Consider the following 23,723-nt stretch of genomic DNA (forward strand, 5'->3'; position numbering starts at 1 on the left):
TCTACATTATACTGTATACAGTACTAAAAATTTGACGAGAGGCGTTTTCAAATTCAGTTGCCTAAAGTTCAGCTTCCAAATCTCTGCTTGGGAATACAAATAGAGGACACTAGATTTGCAGAGGTGTTGAGTCTCTGTGGCTTGCACTGACCCAGTGGGTACTTGTGAACAGTTGTAGTCTCTCAAAATCAGGCTGGGTTTATTTAGGTGGCAGGTATTAATTTAACACTTCACATCAGCCTGGACTCTGTGTTACCTGTGCTGGCTCCTCGTGATTCAATTGCTGTGACTGAGAGGTAAGTCATAGAACCATGGAATTGTAGAATCAACAGGAGACCCTTGGTAGTCTTAGCTCAGCCCTACTCTTCATCTGACTGAAGATGTGTTCACATGACACACAGGCACAGCGTCAGACAGCGCTGAACTTGCCTTTCCTGGCACTGCTTCCCTTTGGGTAGGAGTGGGCGTATCATTGGCTTCTATGTTATGCACGTGAGAAATGAACATTTAACTGGCAGCCACTCAAAACATCACTTAGCTATGGTCTAAAAAAGTGAATTTATTTCCTAAAGTTATTTAATTAGAAAAGCAATTTGTAATATGGAATGTGAAAAAATAGATCTGGCTCTGTGGAGTTTATACTTGGAAAACTTTTAGTACTTTACAAAACCCCACCCAATTTAATAAATATTTTATTGCTAGCTAGAGTTTTACTATGATCAAAACGTAGTAACTGTTGTAATGTTAATGTTGCCAGACATTTTGCTGTAGCAGAACCTCTGACTGTACTTTTATGTAAGACCTTATTAACTGTTGTTTGCATAATGTGTCTTTTATGAATCTGTTTAGTGCCTGCCCCTCTCTGTTATTTTCCCTGCCCATATGTACAGTATCGGTGACTTTTGGGAAAGTCCTATTATTGCTGCAAAATAAGTTCATATGAATTTATTGTACTAAAAGAAATGTCCCAATATGCAGAAGAGTAAGCTTTACAATATGTCTAATAACTTGAACTTTCCCAATGACTCTTAGAGTCACAAAATTTAGAAGGTCACAGGTACTCACTGTTAACATTTGGGCACTGAAAGCCTGGGGGGAGGGCTCCAGAGAAAAGGAGTCCTTTGTGCTGTGTGTTGCTGAACTTCAGGGAAATCCCCTAGGAGTCAGCGTCATAGCATAAACAGCATCCATATTGCTCTCATCATTATTCTGTGTTAACAGATACTTCTATTTTGGATGTAGGCCTAATTACGTATTGCTATCTTCATGCTTTAGCAGAACATTTAATATACTTTGAATGAAAGGGTCACTTTATGAATTCTTATGACTGGCATGGCCTTGAATAGGTACGTCATAAGGTCTATAGAGGGGAAGAAGACAGGCAGAAGCCAGGCTCAGAAAAAGGGAGAGGCAGCTAGAATGAAGGTCTGTGTTGTGCACTGCTCTCACCTAGTGACTTGGACTCTGTGTGAGGGTCCTACCAGTCATTCAAACCCTCTTTCCAGAAGGTCAATAGTGGAGCCAAATGAACTTGATTTTAAGTCTCTCTCTTCCCCTGCCATTCCCCGTTAGTAGTAACAGCAGTGGGAGAGTCAAGAGCTGCGCTGGTAACGGAGCTAGTGACAGGAGAAGGATTATAATTACAGAAGTAAAAGAGATGATGGCAGTTGGGTTCCTCATAGAAAGTTGACCCAACACCAGGTGAAATCACTCACAACTGGAATAGAGACTGAAATCCCCCATGTTGTAGCACAAGGTTGCAAGACAGTGGAACACGATGACTGGTGGGTTGACCCTGGCTGGACACCAGGTGCCCACCAAAGTTTCACTACCACTTGCTTCCTCAGCTGGACAGAGGAGAGAAAATACAATGAAAGGCTCATGGATCAAGATAAGGACAAGGAGAGATCACTAAAAATACCAACCATGAATGGGGTGTTGCAGAGGAAGCGGAGAAATGAAATACCAATTACATGATGAGGAAAACCAAAAGACTACTGCCCACGATATAGTCAGAGGTTGTGCCGCTGTCAGCTGACAGGGACAACAGCAGAAAGGACTGTGAGCCAAACACTGCATTGAGGACAGTGCAGTCCCTCAACCAGGCAGTGCTAATGGGGGTGGAAGGGAAAAGTAACTGCCCAGTGAGCCTTGTTTGTAAAGTTGTACCTACTACTCAGAGAGTGTTGAGTGGACAAGTTTGTGCCCCACTGGGGCACAAACTGATAATACTGAAATTCCAGCAGAATGTAAGAGAACACTTTTCTGTTGTGCATGTGACTGAGCACTGGAACAGGTTGCCCAGAGGTTGTAGAGTCTCCATCCTTGGAGATACTCAAAACCCAATCAGAGACAGCCCTGAGCAAACTGCTTTAGCTGACCCTGCTTGAGCAGGGGGCTGGACTAGACAAACTTGAAAGGTTCCTCAACCTCAGCTGTCATGGGATTTGCTAACAGCTTTTTCTCAGTTTCTTGTTCTGTTCAATCTCCCATTAAAAGAACACTCACAGTGAAACTAACCATTGCATCTATTACTTTGGGAAGGCAGAAAATTTGAGGCTCTATGTGCATTTTGATATAAAGTGCATTCCATGCAATGCAGAGTAATTGGGTTTTGCAACAGCATACTAATGATGAATAGGCAGATGCTGCCATTGCTGTGTTCAGCTTTGCTTCTGAATGGAAGATTAGCTCAAGAATACCACCCTCTGCTATTGCAAGGCTGAAGTGATGTCCCAACTCCTTAGCAATCAGCTACTAAACACCATATCATAGAATCATAGAATGGTTAGGGTTGGAAGGGACCTAAAAGGTCATCTAGTTCCAATCAGAAAAGGCAGATGCACCTTGCACTAGATCAGGTTACTTAGCCCTGTCCAACCTGGCCTTGAACACTTCCATGGATGGGACAGACACAACTTCTCTTGGCAACACCTACCGCGTCTCACCATCCTCATGGTAAAGAATTTCTCCTAATATCTTATCTAAGTCTACCCTCTTTGAGCTTAAAGCCATTCCCCCTTGTCCTATCCCTACATGCCCTTGTAAAATGCCTCTCAGTTATAGAATCATAGAATCATAGAATCGTAAGGGTTGGAAAGGACCTTAAGATCATCTAGTTCCAACCCCCCTGCCATGGGCAGGGACACCTTGCCCTAAACCATGTGGCTCAAGGCTCTGTCCAACCTGGCCTTGAACACCGCCAGGGATGGAGCATCCACAACCTCCCTGGGCAACCCATTCCAGTGCTTCACCACCCTCACTGTAAAGAACTTCCTCCTTATATCTAATCTAAACTTCCTCTGTTTAAGTTTGAACCCATTACCCCTTGTCCTACCACCACAGTCCCTAAGGAAGAGTCCCTCCCCAGCATCCTTGTAGACCCCCTTCAGTTACTGGAAGGCTGCTATGAGGTCACCACGCAGCCTTCTCTTCTCCAGGCTGAACAGCCCCAACTTTCTCAGCCTGTCTTCATATGGGAGGTGCTCCAGCCCTCTTATCATCCTCGTGGCCCTCCTCTGGACTCGCTCCAACAGCTCCATGTCCTTTTTATGTTGAGGACACCAGAACTGTATGCAGTACTCCAAGTGAGGTCTCACAAGAGCAGAGTAGAGGGGCAGGATCACCTCCTTCGACCTGCTGGTCACGCTTCTTTTGATGCAGCCCAGGATACGGTTGGCTTTCTGGGCTGCAAGCGCACACTGCCGGCTCATGTTAAGCTTCTCGTCAACCAACACCCCCAAGTCCTTTTCTGCAGGGCTGCTCTGAATCTCTTCTCTGCCCAGCCTGTAGCAGTGCCTGGGGTTGCCCCCACCCAGGTGTAGGACCTTGCACTTGCCTTGGTTAAACTTCATAAGGTTGGCACTGGCCCACCTCACAAGTGTGTCAAGGTCCCTCTGGATGGCATCCCTTCCCTCCAGCGTATCAACGGAACCGCACAGCTTGGTGTTGTCGGCAAACTTGCTGAGGTCGCACTCAATCCCACTGTCCATGTCGCCGACAAAGATGTTGAACAGGACCGGTCCCAACACCGATCCCTGAGGGACACCACTCGTTACTGTTTTCCAATTAGACATCGAGCCATTTACCACAACTCTTTGCGTGCGGCCATCGAGCCAGTTTTTTATCCACCGAGTGGTCCATTATTATATTCTGTAATACGCAGCATGCTACAGTTGTGATGACAGTAATGCACTGTTTCTTTAACTTACGGATAACTGTGGCAGTAACCGAGATTTTCAGGTCTCAGACATGCTTCTGAAATGTCCAGGGATTACCAAAGTTGCTCGATATACAAGGAAGTCAGAGTAAAGTGATACCTGGACTAATTACCTGGAAATGGCAGCCTGAGGCTGGATAAAGCCCGATCTGATTAGTATTCAGTGTCAGTGCTAGAAAATAAGGGAGAACAGAAACTAACAGAGCAACAGAAAGATGAAAGGGTACTGCTTCCTACCTGTCCTTCAGACTCTCCTCCCTAATGAACCCCTCTGCAGCACTTGCAGCCTGCTCAGGAGGTGGCTCAGTGATGAGAGGTATTGCTGCGGTACTGGGCGATATTGACATGTGGGTTGGGGAGCTTGTGGGGCACATGGATGCCCATCATGTCAAAGCCAGGCTCCAATGCCTGTCCCCTCCTTCGGCGGAGATAAGAAGAGTATGAGAGATGGTAGGACACCTCCCAGCCTGGCATCAAGGCTGGGAGTAACTGGCCAGCAAGGTCTTCCTATGTGGCTTTTTAAAGGAAAACAACGGCAGTTTGCCTTAAATTGGTGTTTGCAAGCTGTGGCAGTTCAGGAGCTGATAAGTGGCTCTCAGTTCAGGCAAAGTATGGAGGCTGGGGTACTCATTTTTAGTTGGAGTCTGCTTGTTCATTCTGTGTTATTAACTTCAAATCCATTGGCCCACTTCAATCAAATCAAACAAGTTCTGTAAGAATCAGCAGCTGGGCAGAGGCATAAAATTCACTTTAGGACACAGAGACTTAAATATATGAGAAATCTATACACAGGTGATTTCATACTGTGTCCCAGGGAAAAGAAAAACCAAGCTTAATTTAGTAGTCTGAGCTTAGGTGTCTAATTTTAGACTCCCTTGAGTATCCTGTCTGGCCTTCAGTTGTTGCTCCAGAAGGACTCGGGTCTCCTGCATGTCCTGTGTCAGCCGCATGCGGAGATCTTCATTACTGTAGGGTATCTCGAATGCCAACAGATTGCTAGCTGTGGGAAACAGTATTGAGCTTACTGGGCTTACCTGCTTATTTACAGTAGATGCATGATGTGTTTATAGTTCAGATAGTACCAAAATAATGTCTCCACTGAAGAGAAAAGATCTATTTCAGCTCAGTGGTTGCTTGGCCTCTCTAGATGGGTAACCAGCCACCACTGCCTGGTCAATCAATAGAAGCATAGCTCAAAACCAGGCACAGTATCTATCATCCCATACCTGGTGTTAATTAAGGAGCACAGCAGGGAGCTGGGCTGCTGGCAGGTAGGTGCGCGCAGAGAGGTTGGAGGCTGTAGGCATTGTCAGGGGAGAGTGATCTACAGGAGAGTTGGTCTAATTCCAAAGGGTGAACTCATAAGAGAAATGCTGGAGATTAGTTAGGATTATGGTACTGGTGAAGCCGTAAAGTACAAATCCAAAGGAAATAAGGCTTTATTAGTTCTGCTAGTCTTTTCTTTTAGGTAGTTCTAGTTGTTTTTTCCTTTTCTTCCTGAAACACTCTGAAATGATGTTTTTTTAATGAAAATCTCTCTCAGATCCTTATCCCCAAATGACTGATCAGCCTTAACAAGCAACCAGACTTGAACAGTTACTCAGACAGCTGAATAACTTAGCAACAATACAAAAACAGCCATCTGGGAAAAGTCTTGTCAACTCTTCAGAACCAATGCAGAGGTATTCTAGGCACATATATGAGAGAGGTTAAGATGGGTTGGCTTGTATTCCGCATTTTGACATAGAGATTGATGGCTGGTGTGAAGACTGAATATACCAGTTTGAGCTGTCATAGGGATCTATCAAACAAGAGACTGGGTGAAAATTTAAATTGTGTTGAAGAAAAAGACATTTCCCCTTTTCCATGTCTCATTTTTAGCCTTCAATTTTGCTGGAAGCAAAATTTTTTTTAATTGGGAAGGCTTATTTTACCTTTTGCAAAAAAAAGGCAGAGGAAAACATAACTTTGTTATGAGGGAGGATTATGTCCTGCACTGTGGTTAAGCCTATATGTAGTTTTTAAGGTAAACTGAATGCACTTAATTCTCAGAAATGAGAATTAGCAAATACGTATCTCATGTCAGCTTAACTCTTCTAGACTTTAACCATGTATGTCCACTGAAGGGTACTGTCGGACTATACTGGAGATAATGGGCCAATTTATAGTTCCAGTATTCCCTCAAGTTTTGATTTATAGCTTTACTGAGAACTGCATCAACTTGCATATCTGATGCTGATTTCCAGGGATTTGGATGAAAGCCACATATAGCCACCATTAAACCTGGCATGCTAGCTATGACTTTTTGTAATATGTCTTTAATCCATGGGAGAAAGCTAGTCAAGGTTTTAGTTACAGAGGGCCAAGTTTTCAGGTTGCATGAATTAACTGTCACATAGAAGTTGACAAGAGTTATGCTGATTTAAGTAAATTGAGGTTCCAGCCTAGACAGTGAATGAGAAAGCAAAGCAGGGCAGGGAGTGACAATCAGTTTCAAGGAATATTTCGAAAACTTGACCATTAGTCCGAGGCAGTACTTACATCCTGGTTGGACATCTCCCAGTATGGTCTCTCACCGTAGGACATCACCTCCCACATTACAATCCCATAGCTCCACGCATCACTTGCTGAAGAGAACTTCCGGTAAGCTATAGCTTCAGGAGCAGTCCACCGTATGGGGATTTTTCCACCCTGGAAAATATATTGCAACTTGTCAGTATGACTAGAATACAGAATAGCACGTGTTTAAAAGAAAAGAGAAAAAAAATCCTGGGTACTGAGAGTCGACATTCTCTCTTCTGTCAATTTGCCTTGTCAATTTGCTGCAAGTGGAAAGGAAGAAATATACCTTTTCTAGAATTTGATAAAAATTCGTTTTCCTTTGTAGCCTAATTCACCGAAAGCAGCACTTTGTGAAAAGAAAACTCAGTTCAAAGAAAAGAAAGCATTTTAGATGATTCATGTTTGTTTAGTCATGTAATTAGAGCATGCCTTCTGATTTAAAACATCTGAAGCCTGATATTCCTGGTATATTGACATTAAAACTCTTTCCCTAAATGAAACAGAAAGGTCTATTGCAAAATGGAACAACAAAAGCACTTAATACAATTATATAATCAGCAAGGAAACTATAGGCTTTCTATTGTTCTTTACTTTAGATAATCTCATTTAATTTTTGTTGTGCTCTTTAAATATCCAGGTAAGCAGCAAACCAAGTGTGTTTCTAATAGGTGTTTCCTTGGGATATTGAATAGTTTCGTTCTGCAGCTTTCAACTTAAAATCCAAATACTACCATACACAAAAACAACCAACCAACCAACCAAAGGTAAGAATTCAATCAAAAAACCTGACTTATTCTTTACCAGAGGATGCAGAACTTTTCTCTGACATTAGTAATTTAAACCATTCAATCTCTTCTATTTTCCCACAAATCGTTTACATACGAAAACTACCTTTCCATTTAAAAACAAAGTATTTCTTCTCCAGATATATTTATCTTTTCTAAAGTATACAATTTTCTTTTCAAAAGTATACATTTATTATCATTCTCCATGTAACTCTTTAAAAAGTATATATAAAGAGCAGTATGCTTAAGGTGCCACTAGATGGTAGAAGGAGGCAGTCAGCAGTAGTTTCAACAAGCAGTAACAGATTCTGCTCAGCGTTATAATTGTATTATTTCTGACAAACAAAAGAAGAAATGAACTAGAACATCCGCTTGGCAATCAAATAGAAGCCATGGTTAAAAACAAGTATGTAAATCTCTGTTAATTTGCTTTGAATATATAAAAAATTGTCTGCGAGTTGCTGAGGCCTGACTTCAACTGCCTGAGAGGATGGTTGTTAAGCTCTGTGTTTGTGTTGATGTGCCAGTAAGCTAAATTCTCATCACGAAGTCTCACCTGCTGATGAAAAATCTATGGTTAACATTTATGTTGTATGGTAGGTATGACAGTAGCCAAGATGTCCTTTGTATGATGGTACATTTTTTGCAGCTGCTTTTCTAAAACCTTTGCTTGCTCAGCTGTAGTTGAAGTCAGTGGCAAACCACTTACTGATTTTAGCAATAGCAAGGTAAAGGTAATACTTTATTACACTGTTTATTACTCTAATCAGAAATAGGAAATATATTTTCAGCTACTCTAAACCTTATGTTTTATTATGGATGAGCAGCTATTACTGTTCAGTCCTATATATCTCTTAAGTATTAAATTTACAGTATTTACAGTATTAAAAAATACTGTAGTTTTGCTGAAGCACCTCCCCTACCTGCTTTTCTTAATCCCATAACCTGGTGGTCACATCACTCCTCTGGCATGTCAGAGGTGCAAAGGACTTTACACCCCACCTGCTGTCATCTCTGTGCCTGCCCTTGCCAGCACTGCAGGACACTCCTGGTCCCTTCCTGGTACAGCTGTTCCACTTGGGAAGCAATTACAAATGCTTTGGGTACGAGAATGAAGAAAGAGGGTGACAAAGGAGTTTTGTGAGAAGACATTCTCCAAGGAAAGGCCAGCCGAATCTTGTCTCTTACCCAGGAAATAGTTAAACCTAAACAGATTGGATAAGAACATTTCGTGTTTGATCTCGCAGTCTGGTTGCAACGGTGTTTTGGTGGGATACGTGAGTCTAAGCTTCCTGAGGCAGTGGAAGATGTAGATATTCAGTGCCTCAAATGTATACTACACACTGAGCTATCCAACCAAGAGGATTTGTCCTCTGTGAAGCAAAACACTTTAGGGTTTAAGTGCAAAGTATAGTTCAAAATATCGCCTCTAACCACAGAGTTATGGGCCTTATCCTTTTTACTGGATCAGGTTTAGTCCTTTATTTTTTAAGCATTTTATTGCCAAATGTATGTAATTCCACCCTTAGATCCCTGGCTTCTGCAGCTTTTTGAGGACAATATTTTCCTGGCCAAACTCACAGGTAGGAACTTAACTCCTACTTTGGAGCTGGGCACATGCACTTTTAAAAAGGTATACAACAGTCATGCTGATCTCTATCACAAGAGACACTGCCCAGACAACCCTCAAAGCCCTTCCTCAGCAGCAGCATATCAGTCCTGGCTGTTAAACGATGTAGAATGTGAGACACTTGCTCCAGCGCAAGAGTTCACTGTCTTAACCTTGTCTTACCAAGCAATCCCCTTGATGCCTTTTGCTTCATGTCTACTCAAGATACTTTTTGGAGTGCTACAGCATTTGAGGGAACATGGAAAAATAAAGACTCCGTATTTTCTTTTCTTATCAAAGATCTCAGGAGATGACAGGAACGGGTGTGTTAATGTAAGACTTTGTTTATCAAGGCAAACCGATGAATCAACAAATTTACTATGAGCCAGATTTCTAATTTGTAGAGTTTTATTAATAATTTATTATTTTTTTCAGCGTTAATGAAAAGTATTACGTTAATAATTATCTAATTGTAGGGAAAACATAAATCTATACATGCAAATGAAAGGTATTTGGATATTTATAGATTTTACTTTTAATGTCTATAAAATAATAGGAAAATTATTTTTTAAAATGTGTCCTTTTCATAAATCTGATTACGTACTCCCAAATTATACTCAAAAAGAGGTAACATCTTGAGCAGCATTTGCAGTTAGATTTGTGACTACTGGCTAAATATAAATGAGTTTTAAAGACTCTGATTGGACTACATCTAGTTTCATGATACAGCTTTACTGATCCCTTTTGGACTGAAAGAGTAGTGGCTCCTTGAGTGTGAAAATGAGAACGGAGAATAGAGTCTTACCAAAATTCAAGGCAGTTCCTGTTCAAGGGCATAATATGTGTTCAGTGTTGTAATGTAAAATAAAATTCTTTTGTGCTGGCTCTAATGACAAAGCGAAGCAAAGCCTCTAAAATTTTTACAATGGATTCATCTTGCGCATGAAGATGTTATATTCATAAAAATGTAAATTTCAGTACTTAATTATGTTTGCAGAGTATCTTTCCATGATAAAAACCTGTTTTATTTATTTGAAAGCCATTCAAAAGGAGGAGATTACAGTATGACTACCTTAAGAGATATGTATGACTAAACAGTAGTAATAGCTGCTCATGCATAATAAAAGAACACATAAGGTTTAGTGTAGCTGAAAATATATTTCCTGTTTCTGATTAGAGTAATAAACAGTGCTACTGATATTGGACACGTCTTTTTACATTTTGATCTAACTGGGAAAATAATAAATGCAATCCTTACTGTTTACGCAATGTCCCACCTTCAAATTAAGATAATTTTAAAATAATCTACTTTTTTCTATTGTAGCAAAGAAATCTGTCACAGCTCCCTGTATCAGAAAGCCCTTAAGGCAAGCCTGTTTTAGGTTATTCTCTCTCTTTTGGGAGGGCAGGGGGAAAGGGCGTAAGGGGTTTTAGGAACCAAATTGTATTTCTGTCTCATGCATTAATATCTGTATCAGTGATAAGCTAATTTTATTTTCACATAGTAAAAGAACACTAACAGGGCTATTCAAATAATTAGAATTCAATCTTTTTTTCCCTATGTTGCCAGCTGAATACTGTCCATCTCCTGATTTTTTTCTTGATTGTAATTTAATAAGCAATTTTACTATGCAGTGTCAAGACTCCCCTTGGAATTAGATTAGGCTCACATTTCTTAGCTTGTAGAACTGTTTAGAGATCAGCCCTTGAAATGAAATTTACCCCTCGCTCACCCACACCTACGCACACGCTCTCTTTCTCTACAGAGTTGGCAACAGCACAGTTTGCCACACATTTAAAGACAGATTTGGAACTACATGTTGCAGAATGCCTCATTCTTTACCTCAAGCTATGCATAAGAGAGAGGCAGTCTTCCTAAAATGCTATCTCTTCTTTGAGCTTACAACAACAAAAGTACTTATGGTCTGGTATGTGAAAAGACCCTGGTGAGGCAACTGACACTGACTGACATGTATTGTCCAACAGGGCACAAGTACGTTTTTGATTTGATCTCATTTGATTTTTTTTTTTTAATGTTATATGTTAGACATCTTTCTAAAACCAAGAGGCATTAACAATTTCTTTAATTAAATATTTAAATATATTTTAAAACTCCAGCAGAACAATGTAACTGGCAGCTAAGGCCCATTACTCTTCCAAGACGAAGGTCAGGATATATCAGCACTCTCAAAATGCGTGATGTGAAAAAGGGCAGAGGGAGCACAGAAGCAAAGAAGGAAGCCTGTTAGATGCCCAGAACTTTTGGCATGCCGTGCTAGCTAATTAAAGTGAGGAGTGATAGCACTGAGAACCTTAGATACAAAACCGAAGGTAAGATGTATGGATGTGCAAAGACAGTGATACACATAAGCAGTCAGAATCAAACACAGTGCGTCAGACCCGCGATGCCCCAGAACTAGCAGTGATGTGAAACAATGCCTTTTTCTGTTGAAAAGCCTGTTCTGTATTTTCTTTGAATGACAGACACTGCAGAGGGACTGTCACAGAGCTGGCTGCAGTTTTACTAAATGGTGAGGTGCAAACCCATCAGTTCCAGATGCACAGACATCTAGAACTGTCTATTTCTAGGACAAAAGCTACTGAACTATGTGCACCATTAGTCTAATCTGGCACAGTAATTCCTATGCATCTGTCAGTTAGTATTTCTTTATGTATGATGTTACTGAATCGTGCCATAATTTTCCATGACAGAAGTGTAGTATCTGTCTTTTTCTCCACCCCAAATGACAGAAATAAGGGGAAAAAAAGAACTTCAGAGTGAAGAGAGACAAAAGTAATGAGAGAGATTAGTTTTAAATATTGGACATAATTCATCATTCTGTTCAAAAGCCTTATGCCACTCTACTGGGGTGATGTTTTCATTTGAGCATATGAATCAATTTTTTTCATGTGCAAAGTTACAAATAGTCAGAATTTAGCATCCTGAAATCATAATTTAGAACTATTCAGTATTATCAACAGTCTTCTCTAGTACCTACTGGAACATCAGAGAAGCTAATGGTAAGATTACAAAACTGCTCTGAAAAGGCATTTTGGAATTGGCTCTCATTATGCCGAATTCCGGTCAGTTACACCAGTCTTCCATTTCCCTCAGAACTGAAATGAGCAAAACCCCCTAATTTTCAAAAATACTGGATTTGCTTTTAACCTCTGTGGAAACATTAATTTTCTTCAAAATATTCTGATTAACAATGCTAAAGTTAACTATGTGGAACTTGACTGTTTCCCCCTAAATTAACTACCCAATTTTTCAGAACAAGTTATTTACGATTTTGAGAATATGTCAATTTTAGTAAATATTAACTCCTATAGTACACATCTATTTGTGTTTTCCAAAAGGGGGAAAGCTGTCACTTTGTCTTCCTCAAAGTCATCAGTAAGATGCACTGAGTAGTGGTATACATACACAGAAAACCTCCAGAAAAACAGATGTAGCCTACTCTATCGTCTTTTTGTAAAAAAAAAAAAAATAGTTAAAATATTAGTGTGCCAAACACTGAAGAATTATGAAATCAGGACTGCTCTCTAAAACAGCTGGGATTCTCATTAGTAGTAGTAGTAGTAGCAGCATTTCCTTTGAAACAAAGCACTTCAACATGCAGTTCCTTGCCTGTTCTGAGGCACTGATCTTCACTTGGGTTGAAAGATATTAAGAAGTCTGAAAAATGCATAGCTTTGACCCCCAAAATACATGTAAGTGAAAAGATAGTGCATATTTCTGACCACATACATCTGTACTGCATTCATGTTTTCTTGAGAGTGCAATTTAGAGAACTTTAGACAATGACTAAGATACGGTAAACTACCACATACAAGTGGTTGATACCGTTTTCTCTTGCTTGTGTAACTAACTGGACTACATACATCTTTTCCTGTTAGCCATGATGCTTTTTTCTCCAAGGTGCTCATTAAAAGACCCAAGATTTTTACCCATTTATTTTAAGAACATGTGTCTGTTTAGTTTTTAAATGAACAAAGCAGTTCATTCCAGAGATGAGCAAAAGGGGTCCATGATTGAAGGTGGGAAGAGACCTCACTCTTCCAGAGTCAAAAGCTCAGTGTGCTTTTTTCGAAAGAGGAAGAAGGGAAAAAATAAAAGAGGTTTTAAAGAGAGTCAGCTGTCAGAAGTTAACTGGTTTACACGTCAGCGCAGACAGCTAGAATTGTGGGAGAGCAGCAAGATCAGGGCTGCTCCCTATGGATAGGGGAGCCGCGCTTGGCCATCATGCAGGCTGGACGATGCCATTGTGGACAGGCTGAACCCCACGGTGTCTGGGGAGCATAAGCAGGGCAAGGGGATGATAACAATGGGCACCATAGACAGGCCTGTGAGCATCAGTTGAAGGCAAGGTAGCAAGCCAAGGTGAATCCAGCAAACCCAAACAAATTCAATTCCCCAGGGCTGGGGTTGGCCAGCTGCAATGTCACTGGAGCAGGGATTGATGGCACCAGGCTGAGCTGAAATAGGGTCCTGGGCCTGTGGGCAGAGGTGGGGGGGAAGTCTCAGGGAAGGCTAGGCAGGCCGGTAAGGACTGGTGGTGTCCTCAGAGCCCTGGTAAGAACCAGACAATTGTACAAACATGAGCATTTTGCAGAACCTCTTTGAGAGGTAATGGTGAAACTGATGGGGCCAAAGAGTCGCTCAATGTTTTAAAGAGTGGGACTTTACATTTCACTAGTATTAAGAATGCACCAGTGAATTTTACAGTATTGGGTGCTTGGCCCTCAATCACAGAGAAATCCTTTCCTTTTCTGAAATTAAATATCAGAACCATGCATCTTTACCAAATCCAGTTTAGAAACTATAGCACTACTTGACAGTAATGATAGGAAAAAAATGTCATTTTTCTTGAAACTAATATTTCTGGCAAAGATCTATCTCTTTTCAAGAGCATCAATTTCAAGCTATCTGCCAGCTGTGTCAGCACAGCTCACATTACAGCCGTAACCAATTTCTTGAAAGTTACTCCTACAGAGTCCTTCCATCTGCACATCCTGAGCCTATCTGCTTTGCTTACCCAAGTAGCCCTACTGAAGTAAGTGAAAAAAGATGAAAAGGATTTGTTCTGAGATGCTTATTTGAAGGATGTCTTACATTGCACAACTCTGTAACAAAGGAATTTGCAACAACGTGCATTCTTTCAGTAGAACTGGGTTACTGAATGTATCTCTAAACCCAAGTAACTTATATTGGGGATAAAAAAAAAAAAAAAAGAAAAAAAGACAAAACCAGATGTTACTGGACACTATACTTTCTTAAATGCATCAACAAAGACATGTCTCTGAAATGATGCCCCTGACTTGCCCAGGGCTTCATGAAGTGTTTATTATTGGATCAAAGTAAACTGTTACCATACACTGCTTGAACACTTCATGTCATTAACTACCATTAACGATTTCACAGCTAGTGATTTCCACATGCAGAGCTAGTTGACATGCACAACAAACAGTTCCCATAGCCTCTTTATGTGCTGCCATAATGCCCAGATCATTCATACTCTACTGCCTTGCCATAATTCCTTCCACACCATACGATTTGAAGTGGCCAATAAAAACGCAGGAGCATACGGAAACTTGAAAATTGGGGACAAAGTGACATGGGTTTAAATGCAAAATTAACACCATATAGGCTATGGTACTGCCTCCAGTATAAATTTTCATATTCCATTCTTTGGGATGCTGTACTAGAGAGAATGCACAGGAACTGAATTCATGTACAGCTTTCTCTAAGGTTCACTAGATTTTATTTATGTAAGGCTTCTTCAAAACTTTCTTCTAAACATGAGTTAGAAACATGAGAAAAATCAGGCTTTTCTTTTGTGAGTTACAGTGCCACACACAGATATACAAATGATCAGAATTATTATGAGGCTGAGCTACTCTGCAAGTATCATTGGTTTAATTTTCATCCCAGCTGCATCAGGAAGTGCAGAGGAGAATTAATGTCTCAGTAACTGATGAATTAAATGTTCTGCTCACATTCTTGTAAGGTCACTTCTCATTTTATCCTGAAGGAGTTTGCTGGTTACTTAAGTTTCAGTCAACTTATGGATAAGCAGCTGGTCAAAAGATAGGAAACAAACAGTCAGAAAGAAAAGGTCAGTTTTTAGAGTGGCATCCCCCAGGGACCAGTGCTCATGTCCTCCTGGCAATGTGAGTAGAATCTACAAAACAGGCTGGATGGCAAGGAGGTAAAATTGTGCTAACAATCCAAGGGTATTCATGGTAGTAAAGATGACTGACCACACAAATTTGCCAAAGAATCTTATGATACTGAGTTGCCAAGTTATAAAATGTCACAAGATTCAGTGTCGTAGTGATGCACACAGAATAAAATGCTCCTAACTTCACATAAAAAACTAACAGGACTCTGTACTAAGCTACAGAGTTTAAGACAGATCTTGTGGTTATAACAGATAGATGGCTCTGTAACACTATCAACTCTGTGGTCAAAACCAGTCTAAAGGGAAAAAAAAAAAAGATTAAATGATAGTAATAATCAGCAAAACTAAAAAGCATAGCACTGTTAAAACCCAGGATATTCCTGCATATTGCTTACTTATTGCAGTCTTGATCCCCTGTCCCCCACATTGAATCTAACAGACTTGTACAAAAAGACTGGATGGGTGTTCAAGGGTACAGAATAAAAGACACTAAAAATTTCTATACAACACTACTTGCATTTTGGAGACATACTTCTGAGCTCACCAGCATTGCAGCTGTCTGAGTTTGATCATTATTCCCTTTCTATGATCTCAGTTCACTTGCAGGTGAAATATAAACACATAGTACAATAGCATAACTGGAAAAAAGTGGATGGTGAACATGTTATCAACCTTTTGGGGGAAAGTTAAAGAAAATGAAAAAGCTAAATTTAAAGAAAGGCACTGAAGTGAGGTGCTCTTTGATGTGAGACAGTGTAATTGTAGATGGCTATCTGAAGGATCACAAGACATTTGGGTTTCGTTATTGATTCTATGACTACATTTCTATGTCTCTGTACAGGACACCAACATTTATACATACCCTTTATGACTAAACCTTTTGACAAAAGGAAATAAATAGTTCTACTTTTGGTAAGTTTTAGCAACAGAAAAAGGACCAAGTACTGAGGAGATAAACTGGCAGACTATTAGCTATGTAAAAGTACTGCCCTAAGATAGTGAGGGCTGGCTACTGGGTGAGTGTGTAAAGGTCATCCCCATGGAGGGATGACACGATCTTGTAAATATTTCGGTCTCATATCTTTCATCAGCAATAAATACTTTCACTTAGGAGAAAAAAGGGAATTAAAGTATTCCCGGACTGCTGGAAAGCATGCAAGCTTCATGTCTCTGAGACCTCATACTGCATAAAAATGTTATGTACTGTAGGGGAGATGGGAGAACAGATGCTGATGAAGACAAAGCAGCTGAGTCCAAGGCTATGGGTCAAGAAGCATGGCAGGGGTCAGGGATCTGTCAAATACTGGGCACCACCTCCTGCCTTGCCATCTGGGGACAGGTTGGGATGAAGGCGAGGAACAATTTTGCCAAGGCCAGGGTGGGCAGTGAGGCTCACAGAGGACAGTAACAGCCAGTAACGTTTCTCTGGCACTACGTTAAAATGCTCCCAGTGCCATCCTACTGGTTTTCCAGAAAAATGAAGTGTACAAGCTACAGCTGCACTGCCGGCATGACCGACTTGTCAGCCAACCCCCGGGCTAGGAGATTTGAACCACTGGCAATTTCAAGAAGCGTGGATGATGGAAATGGAGAGGCAGGAAACACATCAAAGGCTAGATCAAATCATCTAAACGTGGTGTCTACTGTCCCTTCAGGCACTGTCACTTGCTTGTTAGCTGTCGTTTTAGGAAAATGCAGGTCTCCCACTGTCTCATGACTGCTAGTTCTCTGAGATCTCAGGTTCCGATGATATCTCAGAGGACATTGGACCTCTACTTATAGGCAGCTGATCCCTTCCTGATTTCCCACATATTTAATAAAAAACAGTAAGCAAAGGAGAGAAATGACAGTATTTCTCCTGACAGAAAGATGTAAGAGCTTGGTGTGCAGCTGCTGTGGACCAGCCAGCAGCTAGAATGTAGCAGCTCAGTGGCTGATCAGACTGCACAATGTCAGGGACAACACGCTGTCACTTGTCCAGCTGGTAAACTAGGCAAACCTTTGAGCTACTGGGGAGATAGGTATAGGGATGTAGACGGGTATTATGAGTAACTTGTTATTTTATGAGGCCACAGGGACATAGAAGGGAAATAACCAGGGAAGGTGAAACTGGTGGAGCAGAGCAGGAAGCTAGAGGTACTGTGAAGGTGCTGTGAGGAGACTGAGAAGATCAGAAGTTATGCTATTAAGGCTGCAGAAGACAGCCTGAGAACTAGGATAACCGTCGCATGAAAATGCAATTGATGTATGTAATGGAGCTCTAGAACATAGGGCTTCATCAATTTGTTTCTTGTGAAATAAATTTTCCCCTATCCTCTGACTAAAGAAGGTATTCTGTTACAGTAAAAGTTACAATACAGTGCTATCACACCATAACTGCACAAACATGAATGAAGCATATCACCAAAATATTACAAAGAAATGAACACGAGAGTAGTTTTCAGTCCAAGTTTGTGCTTCACACAAAGTTTCCCTGATATTTTTATTTGGTTTAGTGACATATTGGTATTGTCCATAGATCACTGCAGCATGGCAGCATGCAAATTGTTGAATAATAGGATAACCATCTGTTTGATGATGAATCGTTTGGCACAGAAATGTGGTTGAGCCTTCCTGCAGATATCCACATTCAACTACATCTCTGTCAACTGTCTGAATAAAGGACACCGAACATCAAGTTAGTCTGTATTTCACTATCAGCAGCAGCTTACCAGGACAAAGCATTGACTGATGCATCTGATAGCAGCTCCAATCATACTAATGGCAATACCATTTTAATATATAGCATTTATACAAGTATAATGTTGTTTTACAGACACTGAGAATCTGCTCTGACCTTTACAAGTAGTATTGCACTTCCTAGACTTTTGTACTTATTTTCTATATCTGGATATATTTTAATATATCCAGAATTGTGCATTGAATATATGCAATGAATTGTGGCACTGGGATACATTTTGTCCCATAAGTCAGTTGAATTTACTCCTTGTATTCCCCATATTGCATAAAGTTTTGAGTAATACCCTATTAGATTATATTTTTCTGATGATGCATCACACTAAATCATCATCTGACTGATGGTAATGTAATGGGAATAACATATTAACATAATTTATCATCCATGTACCTTGCTCAGGGTATTATTTTACTTTATCATATAATGTATTAGTTGTCTCTTCTGTGATATATTACAGTAAGACATCAACAGAAGGAAACATTTTGATGAAGTAGTACTTGGATATTGTGGAAATTAATTGGATACTGTGGATATTGTACTTGGATACTTGGCTATTAGGAAAAATTTCTTCACTGAAAGGGTTTTCAAGCTCTGGAACAGGGTGCCCAGGGAAGTGGCTGAGTCACCATGCCTGAAGGTATTTAAAAGACATGTAGATATGGCACTTAGGGACATGGTTTAGTGGTGGACTTGGCAGTGCTAGGATTATAGTTGGACTCTATGATCTTCAAGGTTTTTTAAAACCTAAATGATTCTATGATTCTATTTAACAGTAGAGACTATTACATAGGGATAAACAGCCCTCAGGGGTACTTTGTTTAACAGAATAGTCTAATACAAAGGTGAGAAGATACATGGCATAATGAGAGATGTGATTATTCTCTGACACCAGATTCACCACTGGTGCTAGATCAGCTGTGGTTTATCTTGGAATAATAATTTATCTGAATTGTTATACACCCTCTAAAGCAGAGGTGACTTTTGTATTACCTTCATGAATTCACCAAAAAGCTTCGAAGTAGCTAAAACTTGTTTTGACAATTCAGAGTGCCCCTAGAGATAAAAAAAATGCCAGTGTGCCTATTTCATTATAAAAATCTACCAGAATAATGAAAAATTAGGAGGTTTTGTGTTTTATATATATTTTTTAATTAGGAATATTAATTTAGCAGACAGATACTGGCAAATGACAGATCTTTTTTAACCACAAAATCATTGAGAAGCAGCCATTTAAATAATTTTTAGCATTCAGGTTTCATGCTAATTAAGCCTATGCATCTATCTAAGTTATGGCAAAGCTGGCTGAACTCCTGCCTTCAGACACAGATGCATGACAGTTGTGTTTACATGGCCAGCTCACATAATATAAGGGTGCAGTTTCTGCAGGAAGTTCCCTTTTGTGTTATAACAAAGCATATGCACTGACATTTTTCTTTTTCTCCATCATCTCTGTTACATTTGCATACTGAAAATGAATATATGCATATATGCTTATAGATACAGGAAATGGATTTACAGAACTCTTCTGGTGGACAAGCAAAGCAATATGCATTCCAGCAGGCAGCTCTAGCACAGCTGTGCCTGCAGCATCTGAAGGTAAACTCTTTCAAGTAATAGCACTGAGTAAGAGAGAGTAAATCAAAAGCATTCAGCAGAACTCAATGACACTTTAGGAAAAAGCATTTTTCTCCTTTGTCTGTAGATAGATGACAATTTACTCTTTTGCTCCCCTTGATTTCTGATTATGACCTTGTATACTTAGGGAAATTAAAGCCAACTGCATTTGGTATCACTCAAGTATGAAATTACAGAATACTAATGCATGGTTTTGATTCCCTATTTTTAAGATCTGTGTAAAGTGCTAAAGCTCAAGCCTATCTTCAAAACCAGAAATTCATATCACTTCAAGAGCCAGAATGCTAATCAAAACACCACCTATTTTCACACTCACAACAAAGTGGTGTATATTTTACAGTACATGCATCCCTCCGTTGCTTGTTTCAGTGTAGACTGAAAAATTTCTAGACTGGACTGATCATTCTCAGTAATTCCCAACAACCCACTGGGTCTCTTTAGTTCCAGTGAAAGAACTGAAGAACTTGAATCTTGCAAAGAATGGGTATCATACTTACACCTGGTAAAACCAGCGGTATCAAGATGAAAAACTTGTCAGGTAAACACAGTGTTGCACCCATTTTACCCTACCAAAACCAACACTGAAAAGAAGCCACCATCCCTTATCAGCAAGTTCCAGAACACTACTCAATTTATTCAAGGTACAAGAGAGCTCACTAATTACAACCTCAAGAATGTGCTCTGGGAAATTGATCTAGATGAGCCACCTATCCTCCTTAACAAATTTCCACACCTTCTGGCACATTGTCTGAAACCTTCCCCATGACTAGGGCATCAATATCTCCACAACATGTATTCTTATGACTAATGTAAGGTAGATTAGGCTGCACTTTTGGCATAACTCAGCCTACCTTAAAAAAAACCCAAAGCAACACCCTTCATTCTAATCACACAATCACCTACAACATAAAAATCAATTAAAAGGAAAAATCAGACATACAAATGCAGTATTTTCTTCCTAGGACAAGATGTAGCATTCAGAAAGGAAGCCTTTCACTGCTCTTTCCATCTTGTCTTTCTCTGCAGAACCCCACTGAACATGCACAGGATATCTCACTCACTAATGTGGTCATTCTCTTGGTCATCACTTATGTGTTCACTAGTCCCTCACATTTTAGTGCCTCAATTAAATGTTTTTCTCTTCACATCCATACCTCTGTTGTGCTACAAGTGATCTTTAATTAGGAAACTTTTGCTGTTTCTATAATAAAAGTGGGTGCTAGAGATCTTTGGCTTTTAAATTTATCTACTATTGCTTCTGCTGATTTATCTTGCCTGAACAGAAGTACATCTCCTGTCTTAACCTGTCTGGAGTCATAGGATTCAATCCAACATCTTTACCTCTTCTTCCACGGTTTTAGGAATTATTCTTAGTGGCAGTATCTCAACCCTTTTCACTTTCTCTGTTTACAGAGGAGATTCAATTGCAGCTGGCTTTCTAGCCATCCCCACACAAACAGATGTTTCCTTGCTTTCCCCAAACTCTATTTTTCTGAAGCACATGTTTTCCACTCATGATCTCACTTCACAAAACTTCATTTTGTCTAAACGAAGCTGTTGAGGGCATGCTCTTGGTCTTTTTGGCTCTCCTTTCCCATTTCATTCACAGTTTGGAACTCAAACAAAAAAACCAAGAATAGTAGGAAAAATAAGTCTTCAACTTCTCATGGACATTTAGAATTAATGGAAGTAATAGGCCAATCATTTTTTTCATGTGTATTGCTTTTTGCAATATACGCAAACATTGTGTTCATGGATAAAGCCATGATATTTTACTGCACATTCGGTCTTTTTAAAGTACTTCAAAAATCTATCAGTTGTTTTAAGATATTCAGCAGTGAATATGGACAATTGCTGATGCATTAAAAATGTCTATCAAAAATAAGCACGAGGATATTTAAATAGCTTTATTTTAGCATTTGAAGGTTGACAAGCTTAGGGTTGAAACTGCCTTCTTCAGATTCACAGTAATCGCAGCAAATGTACCATACAGAAAATCTTGAGTCAGAAAAACAAGCTTGTTTTTGTATTGTTCCCCAATTGTCTTCACAATTACATAAAAGCCTATAAAGCATTTGTTTGAGGTATGCTGACCAATAACGATTTTTCCAAGCACCGTAACCAAATGAGGAAAATTGTTTTTCACACTTTGTATTTTATAAGTATTTCCAAAAATAAGAAGTGATTTTGCTGAAATTCATTAAACATTAAAATGGTGCAATAACAGTGCTTAGCCATTTTGCTTTTCAAAGTGCTTTACAACTCATAACTAATTATTCTCATGGCAACCCTCTGAAGAAGCTACTGTGTCCATTTAACAATAGGAAAAAAAGACAGAGGTTGAGGACTGTCATATATGCTGAATACCTGCAACTCCCACTGGCAATAACTGGATTTCTGTTACTGAAAGCAGGCTGTAAATTATTTATGATAGATAAAAGTGTAAGGTAGAAGAGCAAGAATCTCTGAAAGTTCCAGTTTATGCAGTTGTTGGTTTCCTGGCTGCGCCTTCATCTCACAGTGAAGAGCACTTTACGGTGGATTTTGTACTTAGAAAAATGGAAGAATAAATTAACAGTCAACTGCCATGAATGTTTATATAGACACCTTCCTCCTTCGCAGCCTGTTCACTTCAGTAAAAGAATCAACAAACAAATTTTGAAGAATGAAGTAATTATAGACAAAGCAGAACCAGTTCTATTTCGGTATGGGAAAATAAAAGTTATTCTCACAGTATGAACCGCACCAGGAAAGGATGAAATACATGACACAATGAAAAGTACTACCTTTAACAATTCCACTGTGGAGCAGTCTTTACAATGCTTACCAGTCCTAGCATTATATTCCACATACAACTGAGAAATGTTGCCAAAGGTATTAAGCAACAATAACATATGTAAGTTTCTAGACTGTTATTAAACAGTGACTCATATTCAATGTAATAAATCAAACCTTTTCCTCAGTGCAATGCTGTGGTGCATCTCCTGAAGTACAATGGTGTTGGTCTCTGATCTCTGATCTTTGTAAACACTACAAAACCAGCAGAAAGATATTTAACCTCTAAGAACACACCATCTGTTCTATTTTCCTTTTTTCAGTTTAGCTCAAAAGATCAGAAAGCAAGCTAATAATAACTCCTCTTTTGTTATTCAACTTGCATGCTAACTTTCATAATGAAAATTCAGTTTCATATTTTAGGCTTGCAGTCATTTTTTTTATTTTTTATTAAATTTTGTTTCTCTTATTATGAATTTGATTAAACTCACATCACCACTACTAAGCTGCAGGAACAAAATATTGGCTTTAATGTGTTGCTCTGCGACTTGTCATCAAGCCAAGTTCCCAGATGTTCAATGAACACATGGCATTTGGTCCATTTCTAGGATAAACATCATGGTTTACTTCATCTACAGTGTCACAATCCTGTATAAGTAAGCAGTAAGATCAGTTAAGTCCCCTCATCTACTCTGTCTATAGCTCTATACTTTTGGTAAGTTGACGCGAAGCAGGAAGCAAGAGTAGCAAAGGCAAAATTAGGGAAAGGGGAAAAATCCTGTGGTCTTCATGCCTCATCACTAAATATTTTCTTGTTTGAAGATTCCTTTGTAGTCTTGCCTATTGTGACAAGATGTACATTTTCTTACAAACAATGAGGTAGGTAGAGATGTTTATACTCAGAAGCAGAAAAAACTGTGAAATTATATTTAGTACTGGGTAGAAGTGAGATGATTGTAATGGCTCATAACTGTGTGAATAACCCTCTCAGAATCCTCATGAGGTCTTACCAACTTCTGATATGTCTGAAAGATATTGGCCTATAAAAACTTAATAGGACAGAAAATTGGGATTTTGTATTTTGAAGCACTCTGACATGAAAAAAAGAATACATGTGCATACATGAAGAGATTGTTCATAAGCAATAAACAGCTAGCTCCATGGACACATTAGCAACACAGCAACTGCAAATAAAAATGCTTATGAAACCTGCAGG

General features: G+C 39.5%; 1 protein-coding gene across 7 annotated transcripts in view; it reads right to left on the reverse strand.

The window, feature by feature from the left end:
• Window positions 1–23,723, reverse strand: part of LOC115601713 (ephrin type-A receptor 6) — a 490,729-nt gene that overhangs the window by 19,222 nt on the left and 447,784 nt on the right. For all 7 annotated transcript variants that reach the window (XM_030472043.1, XM_030472041.1, XM_030472045.1 and 4 more), the window contains one exon: window positions 6,761–6,910. In XM_030472043.1, the coding sequence (XP_030327903.1) occupies window positions 6,761–6,910 (150 nt within the window). The remainder of the gene's footprint in view (window positions 1–6,760; window positions 6,911–23,723) is intronic.

This window comes from Strigops habroptila, chromosome 2 (genome assembly GCF_004027225.2).
Source record: "Strigops habroptila isolate Jane chromosome 2, bStrHab1.2.pri, whole genome shotgun sequence".
In the NCBI taxonomy this organism is placed as follows: Eukaryota; Metazoa; Chordata; class Aves; order Psittaciformes; family Psittacidae; genus Strigops; species Strigops habroptila.